The 14,563-nt window shown below is 43.7% G+C and overlaps 1 protein-coding gene across 1 annotated transcript in view; it reads right to left on the reverse strand.

The window, feature by feature from the left end:
- LOC126023397 (stimulated by retinoic acid gene 6 protein-like) overlaps positions 1-13,654 on the reverse strand; it is a 47,604-nt gene extending 33,950 nt beyond the window's left edge. Inside the window, 2 exon segments of the mRNA XM_049784144.1 lie at positions 995-1,070; positions 13,563-13,654. Coding sequence (XP_049640101.1) covers positions 995-1,070; positions 13,563-13,582 — 96 coding nt within the window. The 5' untranslated portion in view covers positions 13,583-13,654.
- Positions 13,655-14,563: the final 909 nt, after the last annotated feature.

Genomic DNA, 14,563 nt, shown 5'->3' on the forward strand with positions numbered 1-14,563 from the left:
CCATGCTCAGAAATCAGTCCTGGCAGGCTTGAGGGACCATATTGGGTGCTAGGATTCGAACCAATGACCTTCTGCATGAAAGGCAAATGCCTTATCTCCATGCTATCTCTCCGGCCCCAGAGAGATCATTTCTAAATAAAGTTTGATCACATCACCTATTAAAATTAAAATGAAGCAGAACTCACACAGGCCCCACCCCAGTCGGCCCTGTCCTTGTCCTCAGATACCACTGTTTTAATTAATTCTCTTTAATTCTCCTAGCCTCAACTTAATAGCCCCTCCTCTTCCTTACCCCTCCCCATAGGGCCTTTGTATAGACTCACTCAACAACCTGAAAATAGTCATATTTTCCAATGGAACTTGGGAGCATCGTTTTTTGGTTTTGTTTTCTTTGGGGGGCAATATCTGGCAGTAATTAGTGATTACTCCTGATTCTGCACTCAACAATCTTGGTGAGCTCAGTGAACCATATAGGATGACAGGAAGGGATCAAACCCCAGGCCAATCACATGCAAGGCAAGCACCCTACCTGCTGTATTCTCTTTTCTGCAAGGCAACACCATTTGCATCGGAAAAAAATTTAACTCTGCTAGGAAAAAAAAAACAAAAACAACTTCTTCTGGGCCTCTTAAAACCTTTATTCTTCTAGGTCTAAAAGATAGTACAATGGTTAGGACAAATGCTTTGCATGTAGATGGCCCTAGTTTGATCCCTGATACTCCTTTTGGTCCCTGAATCCACCGTGACTGATTCCTGAACATAGAACCAGGAGTAAGCCCTGAGCATCAACAGGTGTTGGTGTGCCAAAAGCACCCAACCCCAAATACACACAAAGTTTTTCATCTTCTACTGTACTTTAGTGCATAGTGTATAAGAACAAGGAAATTCAGGTACCCAAGAAAACACTTGACCTATTCTGGACCCTACCAGGTATATAAGAAAGCAGCCCAGTTCCCCACCTCTCCTCACCTTGCCTCTCCCTGCCATTACTTACTGATGGGATAAGGGAGTAATGTAGGAAAAGCTCCATGTCCAGGGAGTCAATACAGGTGCCATTAAGCTGCTGGGTCCTGGAAAAGAGTTACAAGAATGTTCACAATATTGGTCACTGTGGTCCTTGACTTCTGACCTGGAACATCACTGTTGGGAATGAGACCTGATGTAGGCTCATCCACTCTGCTTCTACCTGGTTCTCACACAGCAATCTCTGGAGAGTGAGATGTGAGTGAAGGCCTGAGATGGGAGTTTCCTTCACTTTCCAGGAAATCAGCCTTCATACATGGTTCCCATCACTGAGTTCCAGAAGCATCAGCTGCTACTGACCCATAATTGGGTGTGGGCCTGGATCATAGCTGTGTGACATACAGATGTGGGCTTGGTCCTCCCCAGATCACTGTTCCCTTCTCTGAAATACTCATTAACTATCAGCCCCAGTTGTCTTCCCTGGATGATTCTCTTTTCCCTCTAAAGACTCTGGTAAAAGCACTTTTCAAGGGAGCCCCTAGGCTTGGATTATTCACTCCTTTTAATTCTTTTTTTTTTCTTTTTCTTTTTTGTTTGTTGTTGTTGTTTGGGTTTTATTTTTGGCCACACCCATTTGATGCTCAGGGGTTACTCCTGGCTAAGTGCTCAGAAATCACCCCTGGCTTGGGGGGACATATGGGACGCCGGGGGATCGAACCGTGGTCCTTCCTTGGCTAGCGCTTGCAAGGCAGACACCTTACCTCTAGCGCCACCTCGCCGGCCCCATTGATTCTTTAAATGTTCAGTGCTCCTGGTTATAACTTGCCACATCTGAAATTTGGGAGGGGGAAGCAGTAAAGGTACACACAATTATGAAAGGACGGAGAACAGTACTGGTCAGGTTCTGATATTGAGGGAGGAAAGCTGAGTGCCTACTTCATGAGTAGTCCCCCTGAAAAAACTTCAAAATAGTAGAAAACATCTGAGGGAGAGATGACATACTCATATGTGAAAGCAAGAAGGACTCTCTACCAGAGACACAGAAATAATAACTAGAAGATCTCAAGCACCAAAGAGCAATGCAAACTAGATCATAGAGTAAAGCTTAGCCAGTATGTGGCTGTACACAAGGACTACACATAAGTGTCTCTCAGGTTTGGACAAGACTCCCTCCCACATACACACAAAACCCCTGGAAAACCCAGCAACCTCTACCCATAGCTGCCATTTTCGTGGCTTAAAAATGGCCCAGCTTCTCTACCAAGCTCCAAAGGAAAATAATGGCCACTCATGGTTATTCTGGTCTAGGCTGATACTTCTGTGGCCTTCTCAGAATAGATGGGGCAGATTCCCCTTCCTACATGACCTACAATAGCCCAATAAATGGCCCAACTCCGTCATTTAACTTTATCAGACTCCAAGCTTACAAATTTGTTTCAAATCTATAAGTCCTTTATCATGATGCCACAAGCAGTCACTTGACAACATGACACCTTAAAATGTTATAGTAATCTTAACTCCAGTAGAATCATAGGAAACTTGATGGGAAAGGTTACATAGATCTACTAAGTCAGTGAGCCTAAACAGAAAGCTTAACTAGCACCAACCACAACCCAGTAAATCCTTAGACACTTTTAGTAACAGCATGGAGTGATATAACAATTATTTCAAATTGATCTTTGTTTATCTAAGTTTTTTTTGTTGTTGTGTTGTTGGGTTTTTGAGGGGGGGGTTTGGGTCACACCTGGTGGTGCTCAGGGGTTACTTCTGGCTGTCTGCTCAGAAGTAGCTCCTGGCAGGCACGGGAGATCATATGGGACACCGGGATTCGAACCAACCACCTTTGGTCCTGGATTGGCTGCTTGCAAAGCAAACGCCGCTGTGCTATCTCTCCGGGCCCTTATCTAAGTTTTGATAATTCTATTTGCCTTTGTTATAACCAAAAATATGAAGTACATTTGTTTGTGCCTGCTCTCTTACAGGTAGTAGGCATACGAATGGGGACACTCGGGAAGGGAAGGTCACACTGGTGGTGGGGTTGGTGTTTGAACATTTAATGTCTCAAATGACTGTATTATTAATAATTTGGTAAATCCTAGTGTTACAATAAATTTTAATAAAAAAGTGACTCTACCATCATACAAGTAACTGAATCAGGACAGGATTGGTGACAGACCTCAGAGTGAAGAATTGGGGCCAGCCTAGCAGCTGTATATTTGCCTCTGGGAGCACTGTATGTAGTCTATGGAAAGAGGCAGTATCCCAGATCATGGGAGATCCTCAGGAGGTAGAGGGTTTCTGCTCTGAAGGTGCCCACCCAGTGGTTTAGCTAACCTCCACTCTCAACATTGTAAGCCTGCTGGAGGATAACCATACCATCATCAACACCCAAGCAATTGTTCCAGTGCAAGTCTCCATTACAAACATGTTAACATGAGCAGGAAATCACAAACTTTTGAGGAAGAATTAGGCCACAGAGGAAACCTAAGTGCTGCACCTAGAGGAATTAACACTTGAAGAAAGGAAGTTTAAATTGATCTACTTGGGGCAGTTATAGAGAATTTTCTCAAAGTCACAACAGAAGTAGAAAGCGGGGGACAATAGGGCCAGGCAATAGAATACGTAAGGCAATAAGAATACATCAGGCATAAGCCTTTTACAAAGCTAGCCTGGGTTCTATCCTTCAAACCTTCAGACCCCCACCAGAAAAGATTCCTGAGTGTAGAGCCAGAAGTAACCCTTGGTCACTGCCAGGTGTGGTCAAAAACAAACAAACAAACAAACAAAAAAATCCTTCAGCACCCTCAAATGTAGAATATTCACTCTTCCCCAAGGATGCTTTGGAAATATTAGGGATATATTAGATTATAAAATGGTATGACCACGAATTGTTAAGAGTGGCTGCCTCTAGGAGGTGAGATAACTTTCTTTGTAGATGGCATTCTACTTCCTTTGTCTGTTCTGAATGTCTCCCATGTAATATATAGAAGGGCAATACATGAGAGCTGTGTCTCTGTCTTACAGTGCTTAGAACATAGCTTGACACCAAGTTAGGGATAATACACACAGTTTAATAAATGAGTGAGTGGGATGCTTTTGTAATCAGAGAAAAGACTGAATATTGTTCTGAAGCAACAGAATTTCACTCTGAAGAGATGTCCTTGAACTCAGCCTAAAGTGAAAACATGTAAGTTTTTTCTGATTGGATAAAAATAACAAGTCACTTAATTTAAAAATAGTGGGCTGGGCACCAGTGGGTCACCAAGGGGCCAGTGAGGTGGGTTCCAGGAGGACTGTTAAAGGGGACCCACCTCCTTCACTGTGGACCTTTTGCTTCTACCAGACTCAGTTTCTGGAGAAGTCCCCCACAAGAGGGACATTTCCTGATATGTGAGTGCTGGGAGCCATTTTTCAGACTCCACAAGGCTCAAATCACAGATCAAAGAGGGTGCTCCGGATTTTACACACACACACACACACACACACCCTAACTCTTTCTAAAGGACTTAAAAAGGGGACATGTATATCTCCTTTGAATATTTCTGTTAGATGTATTCCCTTAACAGGTATAACCCTTATTAAAATATTCTCTTATATAGCGACCATTTCCCCCATTGTTTTTGTTTTGTAATATGTTCAATAAGGAACTCTGGTAGAAAAGTCTGTTTAGAGTTCAGTTTTAGAACCAAGTTACGAGCATTGTTGGTCTTGTTCCCTCGGCCCCCATATGCACCAATAATACCCTTGTGGCATTGTTCCTTTTTTGCATAGGCACATTAAAATGGGGAAATATATTACATATGCATAGAGATAGGAATACACAAATTTTGTAATGCAGTGGGAGCCTTACACCCTGAACATTGTCATAATGACTTCTTGGCTTAGGCGCTCAGAAGAACAGGCATTGTCCATTCACCCCTGAATCATGGATACCATCTATGAAACAACCACGGTTGTCTATTAACACCACCAAGAAGCAAACCTCTACCAGGGAAGAACTTGCCCACTACCTTAGTATTGACTTATTCAAAGAGGGTTTTCTTTTAACACTCATACGACTTAGCAAGAGTGACAACCTACTTTCAGAACAGGGCTCTCCGCATTGCCTATAACCGGTGTAGGTGAAACTGGAGGACGCTCCACATTATCCCTGACTTTGGATGAAGGAAATGCACAGAAACCAGAATCTTTAACTACAGGAACCTGACACCAACAACAACTAATGTGCGAAAAAATTTTATCGGGACCACAGAGAATGACTCAGGGGTTGGACAACCTAGTATGCCTGGAGCCCAGAGTCAGTCTTATGTCAGAAAACTTCAGGGGTAAGGTCTCCTTGTATTTAGGCCAAGGCTTTTTCCATTTTCCCCATATTAAATTAAAAAATAATAAAAATAGTAAAGATGAGGGGCTGGAGCAATAGCACAATGGGGAAGTTGTCTGCCTTGCACATGGCCAACCTGAGTTTGATACTTGGCATCACATATTGTCCCCCCAGCTTGCCATGAGTGATTTCTGAGTACAGAGAAGGAGTAATGTCTGAGGTGTGGCCCAAAGACCAAAAAAAAAAAAAAAAGGGCCAGTGAGGGTTAGAAGTTAGAAGCATGAGCTATACACTTAAGGCATACAGAGCATAGACCATCTGAATTCGCTGTTCTTTTCTATAACATCCCTGAAATGATCATAGTAGGGTCTGGGAGTACTTTATGCCCCACAATCCATTCTCTCTTTAGTCCTGAGATAATAGCTCTATAATAATAAACTAAACACAATAGTAACATCCACTGATGTTACTTGATCATGTCATTTGACTTAGTCTTTACCAAGCACTTGCAAGATAGACGGCATAAATTCCTTTTTAAAGGAACAGAAGGCAGAATAGGTGTAATAAATAATGTACACTAAAAGGAGAGAGGTTGGACCCAGGTTCTCCTGTAAGTTATCATCCCTTCAGCCCCCATTGTCAATCCCCCAACTCTTCTGTACCCTTTGAGCTGAGGCTGACTCATTTCTGACTCTCAAGTTCAGCTAACACCTGGTACAGAGAAATTCAGGGCAGGACAGTTATTCAATTCTATATAATGTTTTATCAGGAACTTGAGGCCTCTATAGAGTTAGTGAGCAGAAACCATCATGAAGAAGCTCAGGACAATCTTGTGTCCAGTGACACTGGAGAGAAGGACCAAGGTTCTTACCAGTCAGAGCACAAAAGGGGTGCATACTTTTATGTGTGTACATGCATTCACATATGTATGTGCATCCATGCAATGACTCCAGGTATGGAGCATGGAGTAGCGTATGTTTTAGTAGCTGATTCTGGACAAGACCTGACCCAACTTGATGAATTCCATCAACCTTCTAGCCCACATAGTCTTGGATCACAATCAAGGTTAATGAAGCAGGGTGACATACTTATAGACATACTTATATTGTATTGGTCTGTCACAGGATCAGTTTTCAAACTGCATTGAAGTTAAAAATTAAATCTATAGGACTAGAGAGACAGTACAGCAGATCGGACACTTGCCTTGCATGTGGCTGATCTAAGTTCAATCCTCAGCTTCATATATGGCCCACTGAGTCCACCAGGAGCTATCCCTGAGCCAGTAGCAAACCCTGAGCCCTGCCAGATGTGACCCCACAAAAATTAAGTTCTATAATGCATAATAAGTGAACAGAAACAATGATAGTTACCACTCAAAGTTCATCAGTTAGTAATTAGTTTGATATAATTAATGAGCATCTCTAGTCATGTTGAAAATGGGCAAATATTTCTGAGTCTCTTTCCAGGTCTACCTTCAGCAGAATTATTATGGGTGCTAGAAATCAGCTATGATTTTCTACCAAGGAAGTCAGCAAATGCAACACATCACCTTTCTCATTACTTGGTTTGTTGTTCTATCCACTGTCTATAAAGTAATAATGAAGCATTAGTCATGCAGATTAAATTTAAGCATGTCTGTGACTATGATGTGAAAAGCTAAAAAAAGTGATCCAATATTCTTCTAGGATTAAAAAATTTATTCATTGGAAAAAATACTTTCTGTCAATTGATGAATACTTGAAGACTGATTGCTCCCTGTCTTCGTTGTTTTTACATGTTCTTCATTTATTAATATAACAATATTAATTGACATTCACATTCAAAACCATGATCATAGATCAATTGGCAACAGTAATCATAGGGTAGCCACAGATATAATCCATGAAATTTTGTTTGAGAAAGAATTAGCTCTATGGAATTTGTAATAAAGAGGGACAAACATCTTATTATTTGTAAATTACATGTAAAATTTCTCTTCTTACCAATCAAGTTCATACTAAACACAAATGTCTAAAAAGAAAAACTTTTTTCTTAGTTATTAAACATTTCTTGGAAAACTCTGAGGCAGATGTGGCTTTGGCCTTGGCATGATGGAGAATAATGAGGATTTTCAATGTAGAGACTGGGATTTATGTAAGCAATGTCTTAGAAGAAAGACAAGTTTAGAGAAAAGCACAAGGACAGAGCCAGAAGTCTCCTCCCTCCCTCCAGTTCTCTGCAGAGCAGAGAGGTAGAACCAGTTCTATACTTCCAAGTTATTTAACTGCAAGTTATAGTCAAGGGTAAATATACAATACACCCATGACCCGATTTCAGATAAGTGTGTGGGTGTTGCCAAGCATCTCAGAGAACAATGCCCATAATATGCCGTGTGTATTCTGTATTCTCAGCTCAATTCTATTCATTTGTTCCATTTATTCCATTTTATAAATTCCATTTATAAATTCTAGGCATAATTTGTAAATTTATTTCGCAATATACTACAAATGTTTCAACCAATTGTTAGAAGAGCAAGAGTGTGACCAGAGTGATAGTACAGCAGGGATGGTGCTTGCCTTGCCTTGCACATAGCCAACTGGGTTTGATCCCCAGTATCCCATATGGTTCCCTGAGCACAGAAGTAAGCCCTGACCACAGTTGAGTGTAGCCTCAAAACCAAAAGAGAAAAAATAAGAAGAGCAATGATAGCAATTCTTCATGACTCTCTGATAATTAGATCCAGCAAAAATCACCTCTTTAGGGACATCCCAGCTCTACTACCTGGTACCATGGAGCCTTAGATTCTGGTAAACCTAGGAGTGTCAATGTGGTGACTGGTGAACTCAGATGTTGGTACTTCTTGAGGTTTAGCTACTTTCACAATATGAGGTATTACCAAGAGCCAAGTCTGCTGTACCCCCAGAGGCCTTGCACTCCAGACTCCTCAGCATACACTTGCCTCTGTACTGCAGGATTCCCCATCCTTGCTCTGAGCTCTCAACATCAAGTGAGATCATCTGAAACTTTAGCTTAGATCCTAATTATCGTTCCAGAGATCTACCAGCATCAGGTCTCATCTCCCTGGTGACAGAATCACCCCATTCCTTCTGAAAATGAGCATTCCTTCTAACAAATACAGGTAATGTTAAAAGGATAAGTGGAAAAGGATAGGGGAGAGGGATGAGAGAGAGGGGAACAGAAGGAGGACACAAGAAAAAGGGAAGAAGGAGATAGGAAGGTAGGGAAAATGGGAGGAGAGGACTGAAGAAAGAAGAAGGGAAGAGAGTGGGGGAGGGGAAGAAAGGAGGTGAAGGGAAGGGAAAGAGAGGAGAGTGGAAGGAGAGAAGGAGTGAAGAAAGGAGGAGAAAGTCAGGAGAGAGGAAGGAGGGAAGGAGGAGAAAGGCTGCACTGTGACCTGGGCACCACATGACTGAGCTGTTCTGCATTCACTATGATTTATACATACTTGTTCATCCCAGTAACAGAACTCAGGACCTGGCATTCAATGGTCATGTAATTATCCCCACTGGCCAGAAGTCCCTCGAGCATTACTAGTGATGTGAAAGGTCTTCTCTGAGACCACCCACCCACCTCCTGGTATCAGGGTTTGGAGATGGATTTCTGGAAGTGAGCCCCAGTTTGACCCAGTGTGCAGGATGTACCACACACCTTCTCATCCTAAAAACAGATTTTATGTTACCTGCCAAAGGGATTGTGAGGATTTGTTCCCAAGAGTTGGGTGTCTACCTCAGAACCCAGAGTCTTGCTCTTCCCTTTGTTGGGGGCACTAGTGACACAGCTCTGTTTTCAGGAGTCACTAATGGAGGGGCCTAGGGGACTAGAATGGACTCCAGGGATTGAACCAAGGTCAGCGGTGTTCAAGATAAGTGCCCTACTCTCCCTGTACTATCTGACTCTGCCTTCCAGGCTTTTGACCAAAGACAAAGAATTTTCCTTTGAGATGGGGTTCAGCGTGCCCTGGGACTTCCCTGCCTGGGGCCCTGGAGCATACAATGGACTGAAGTCCTCCAGCTGGTTAACCAGTAGCCAGGACAACTGCCCACATCTGACTACAGGTCAGTCTGCAGCTGGCAGGGGGCCCCAAGCATAACTTTAACCAAAATGGTCCCCACTGGTATTCCCTAAGTCACCAGGATTCTCCAGGATCCTCAGATAATGAGATCCAGCAAAAAAAAAAAAAAAAAAATCGGGGCCGGGAAGGTGGCGCTAGAGGTAAGGTGTCTGCCTTACAAGCGCTAGCCAAGGAACGGACCGCGGTTCGATCCCCCGGCGTCCCATATGGTCCCCCCAAGCCAGGGGCGATTTCTGAGCACATAGTCAGGAGTAACCCCTGAGCGTCAAACGGGTGTGGCCCAAAAAAACCAAAAAAAAAAAAATCACCTTTGGGGATATCCCAGTTCTACTGCCTGATGCCCTGGAGCCTTAGATTCTGGTAGACTCGTAAGTGTGAATGTGGTCACTGGTAAACCCAGATGTTGGCTCTTGTTGGGACTGAGCCACTTTCACAGTGTGGTTCACTCTCTGGAAATGTCTTTCCATGAGGCAGTGTCTCACCAGTCCCCTGAGGAATCCCTTGGGCATGAGGAACCTCTCATTCATCTGTGCTCCTACAGCTCTTTCCTAAAGGCAGCAACAGAAATAGAAGTACTTTTTCATGCTCCCTCACAGGACAGGCAGAGAACTAACCTACTGTGTGCCAGACTAAGTTTTATTTAGTATTTATTTTTTTTCTTTTGTGGTTCCAAGAATCCAGATTCTCACACATGCAAGGCAAGAGGGCTTTGCAAATCCCTGACCCAAGCAAATGCTTTCAAGGTTATAGTTTTAGGGCATGGCCCCAATTAGTACAGCAGTCAAGATATGGAAACAATCCAAATGTCCAGCTATGGATGAATGGATCAAGAGTTTGTGGTATATATACATAATGGAATACAATGAAACTTAAGAAAGAAAAAAATTAGGTAACTTTTAGCAGCATGGATGGAGCTAGAGGATATCATGTTGAATGGAGTCAGTCAGAGGAAAGGTGTAGATACAGAATGATCTCTTTCCTATGTGGGGATTAAAGATACATAGAAAAGTAGCAATAAAGGGCCAATAGCAACATAATGGGAGAACTGAGCCACACAATTGAGTTGGAGGGGTTGTTAAGAGGAAGGGATGTTGAGTCCTTGGGAGAAGGAGGTGGATACAGTGGTGATGGATGTAGTATTGGAATTATGCACAGGATAATGCACAGGAAACCACCATTAGCAATTGTGTAAATCACAGTACCTCAATCAAGTAAAAAGCATTTCTAAAATAATATAAAAAATAAAATAAATCGAGAAGATCAATAGCACAGCAGGTAAGGCACATTTCTTGCACATGGTCAATGAGGGTTTAATCTCCGACATCCCATATGGTCAACTGGGCACTATCAGGAATGATTTCTTGAATGCAGAGCTGGAAGTAAGTACTGAGTCATGTCAGATGTGACCCAAAACCAAAAAAAAAAAAAATTTAAATTAACAAAATATATCAAGATTAGTTTCGCTGAGGCTGGAGAGATAGCATGGAGGTAAAGTGTTTGCCTTGCATGCAGAAGGTCGGTTGCTCGAATCCCGGCATCCCATATGGTCCCCTGAGCCTGCCGGAGTAATTTCTGAGCATAGAGCTAGGAGTAACCCCTGAGTGCTGCCAAAAAAAAAAAAAAGATTAGTTTCACTGGGGCAAGAGAATTATTTAGGGGTAAGGTGCACACAAAGGCATGTACCCAACCCTGGCTCCATCCCAGGTACCACATGGTCTCTTGAGCATCACCAGGTGCAGTGCTGGAGTTCCTCATGCACCACTGGGAGGACCATAGGAATCCTCATCATCCTCAGGCTCCAGCACTGAATGGCCTGGCCCCACAGGCTAAGAATCTTTAGGAGTGGCTCCCAGGCCTCCTGAGCATCACTTGGCAAGACTCACAAATAATATTAAAACAAATTTACCTAAAATATCTTTTGACAGCCTTTTGAAAAATGCTAATGTTTCCAAGCCCCACTTCTAGAGGAGGAAACTGGGGCAGTGAACAATCAGAAAGCTTAGCTAGGGAGGCCTGTTCTGTCCATCCCAAATGCCACTTCCTGCAACTCTTTCATGCATTTTTCAGCTCCATGGTTTTAGTAGTCTGAGTTTTAGGAACACAGCTGAGAGAGTTGCAAAGGCCTGTGGAGAGGCGAAAGGAGTACTGAGTGCTGAGAATGTGGGAGTCTATGGCCATAGACTGTGTGAGGGACAGCTGAGGTACTGACCAAGTAAAGCCACATGCTGACAATAGTATAATTTTACTCTGATTTTACCCATCTCCTTTTGTGTAGATTTGTGTCCTTTTGTTACAAAAAATTTAGATTTGTTTGAGGTGTCCACTGAACATTGTCAGGATGGCTTGGGTAACTCCCTAGTACCTCAGATCCCAAGTAACTCTGCATCCTCACATTGATCCACTGGCCGAGTTGGCAAGAATTGTGGGGAAGGAGGTCCCACAATCCCCCAATATATAGTGACAAACAAGAGTCCATTTTACTACTTCTTTTGTTGTTGTTGTTATTTAGGGGGCCATAGCTGGATTGCTCAGGGATCACTTCTGATGGGCACAGGGGACAATATGGGATGCTGGAGATCAAATCTATGTTGGCCATGCGCAAGGCAAGAGCCCAAGGCTGTTCTATTTCTCCAGCCTTACTCATTCCTCTTGAATGTCCAATAAAGAACTGGTGTTTTCTTTGTTTTACTTCATTAAATAATGATAATAGCTCTCCTCATAGATTGGACATTTGCCCTACATTGGGCTAAAAGCTTTAGGGTCATTGTCTCATTGACTACTTTCATTTTAAAATAATTTTAACTGTGATTTACAAAGTTGTTGATAGCTTAAGAAAATAATATTTCAACACCAATCCCACCACCAGTATCAACTCCCTCCACCAGTGGGAGGGATGAATACTCCATTATTCCCCCACACCACCACCACCACCTTGACAGACACACTATAAAGTTTGTGGTTGCATCTTAGATACTCCTTTCATGAGGAATGTGAACAAATTGCTCAACTTCTTGAGGGACCAAAGTGAGAGAAACCCAGTGTCCCCCGCTAGAGAGATCTAGAACTTCTAAAATGTTCTGAACTGGAAGCATATTTACACTCAAAACACATTAGCACACCAATGTTCCCTGTCTGGAATCCTCAACAGGGTCAGTGACTACCCTTCTTTCATGGATCACAAAATTCTCAACAACACCATGACCCAGCGTGGGCCTGGACAAGCTGGCTATGTCCACAGTGGTGACAAGAAGGAGAGGACCACGGTGAGCTGCTGTGGGGTCCTGACTTGAGGAGGACATTAAAGGGTCAGGAGATCCAGAAACAGAGCTTTTAGCCATAGACACTCCCAGCACTGCCCACAGAGTAAAACATAATTACATTATCAAAAAACCACGTGAACATATGCATCTGATGGCAAAATGACAATAGAGAGAAGGGTAAAGAGAAATAACAGGAGACACAGAGGCCAGTGTATCAGCTCAGGGCAGGCTGAAAAATCCCTGAATTAGACCCCAAAGCCTGCCTCCACCTGTGGTGCCATGGGCCCCCTGGCCCAGCTCACCTCAATAGGACATCCCCCCACTCTCTGCCTGCTCCTCCTCTGGAACAGTCACCCATATGGTCTCCCTAGTCCTTCCTCCCAGAGATCGACACTGACAGGGGAGTGGCCCCAAACACAAAACTGAGTCAGAGAACTCTTTGCTTTCTCCTGGTGCTAGGACTTGGCTGGCATTCGTTAGCCCAGTTGGCCTAGGCAGGGTGGATATTCCACAGAGGCTTTAAAATCTGCAGGAACGGGGCCAGAGCGGTGACGCAGTGGTAGGGCATTTGCCTTGCTAGTAGCTAACCTAGGATGGACGGCAGTTCGATCCCCGGCGTCCCATACGGTCCCCCAAGTCAGGAGCGATTTCTGAGCACATAGCTACAAGTAACCCCTGAGTGTCATCAGGTGTTACGCAAAAACAAAACAAAACAAAAACAAAACAAACAGAAAAAAAAAAAGCCTACAGGAACAAAACAGAGCCAGTACTCTAACCCCATGCCGCCTCTGACACCTAGGTCCTTGCCCTACTCTCTCCACCACAACTGCCTACAATGGGACCAACTGTTTCTCCGGCTTCTATGAGCTTCATCATGGGGCCCAAATGGCCACAGGGAATGTGTTAACCTGGAATTGTCTCTCCTGGGACTCTGACAACTCACCTTGATTGTGTTAAAAGCATCTCCCCAGCTTCTCTGTTTTCTTGCTTCCAACCTTGGCCGCTGAGGTCCTGGTGTTCTGCTCAGATCTCTGCACAATGCCCCAAATCTCAGAGAAAAGGCAAATACCTCGTCAAATATTTACCAGGGAATGAAAAGCCCACGGTAGCCTCTTCCGCCTTTCTCCACACCACCATGCGGGGCCAGGTACAAAAGCAGGCACCTCCTTCCTGTTCCCTGCTATCAGGTTATATCTTGAAAAAAAAATTTTTTTTTGGACTGTCAGAGCTCAATGGCTGAAGCCTCTTGGATGGGCTATAAATAATTATTACAGGCAATAAACTGGGATTAGCTGCCAGACCATAAATGGGGGAAGTGAGGGCACTGGCTCCCACATACTCTTAGGAAGTAGGCCACTGGATGGGAGAGGGACTAGAAACAGTTTTTAGCCAGGGGGCCCAGCCTGGCTCACTTCCTGCTCCCCTTTTTTGGTAGTTATTGTTGTTCTGTTTGTTTCTGGCAACACCTGGTGGTGTTCAGGGCTTACTTCAGGCGCTGGGCTCTGGGATCACTGCTGGTGGGCTCAGAGGACCATACGGGGTGCCATGGATTGAATCTCTTTTGTCTACAAGCAAGGCAAATGCTCTGCCCACTGTACTGTGGCTCCAACCCCTCTTTTCACACTCTTAAATGAAGAGTCTTTAGGAGCTGGAGAGATAGTGCAGCAGGTAGGGCGCTTGCCTCGCATGCAGCTGACTCAACATCCCATATAGTCCCCTGGGCACTACCAAGGTAATTCCTGAGTGCAGAACCAGAGTAATCCCTGAGCATTGCTAGGTGTGGCCCACCTGCCCCATCAAAAGAGTGTAGTATGACTACCAACTTCCCTGGGGAAGCTGAAAAGGCAGCCAGTGTAAAGTGTGAGAGTACTTAGTCCTAAAATGATTGAATTAAAAAAAAAAGTTGAGGTGTGAAAACTTCTAGACATAGTAATATTTCTGTTT

This window comes from Suncus etruscus, chromosome 1 (genome assembly GCF_024139225.1).
Source record: "Suncus etruscus isolate mSunEtr1 chromosome 1, mSunEtr1.pri.cur, whole genome shotgun sequence".
In the NCBI taxonomy this organism is placed as follows: domain Eukaryota; kingdom Metazoa; phylum Chordata; class Mammalia; order Eulipotyphla; family Soricidae; genus Suncus; species Suncus etruscus.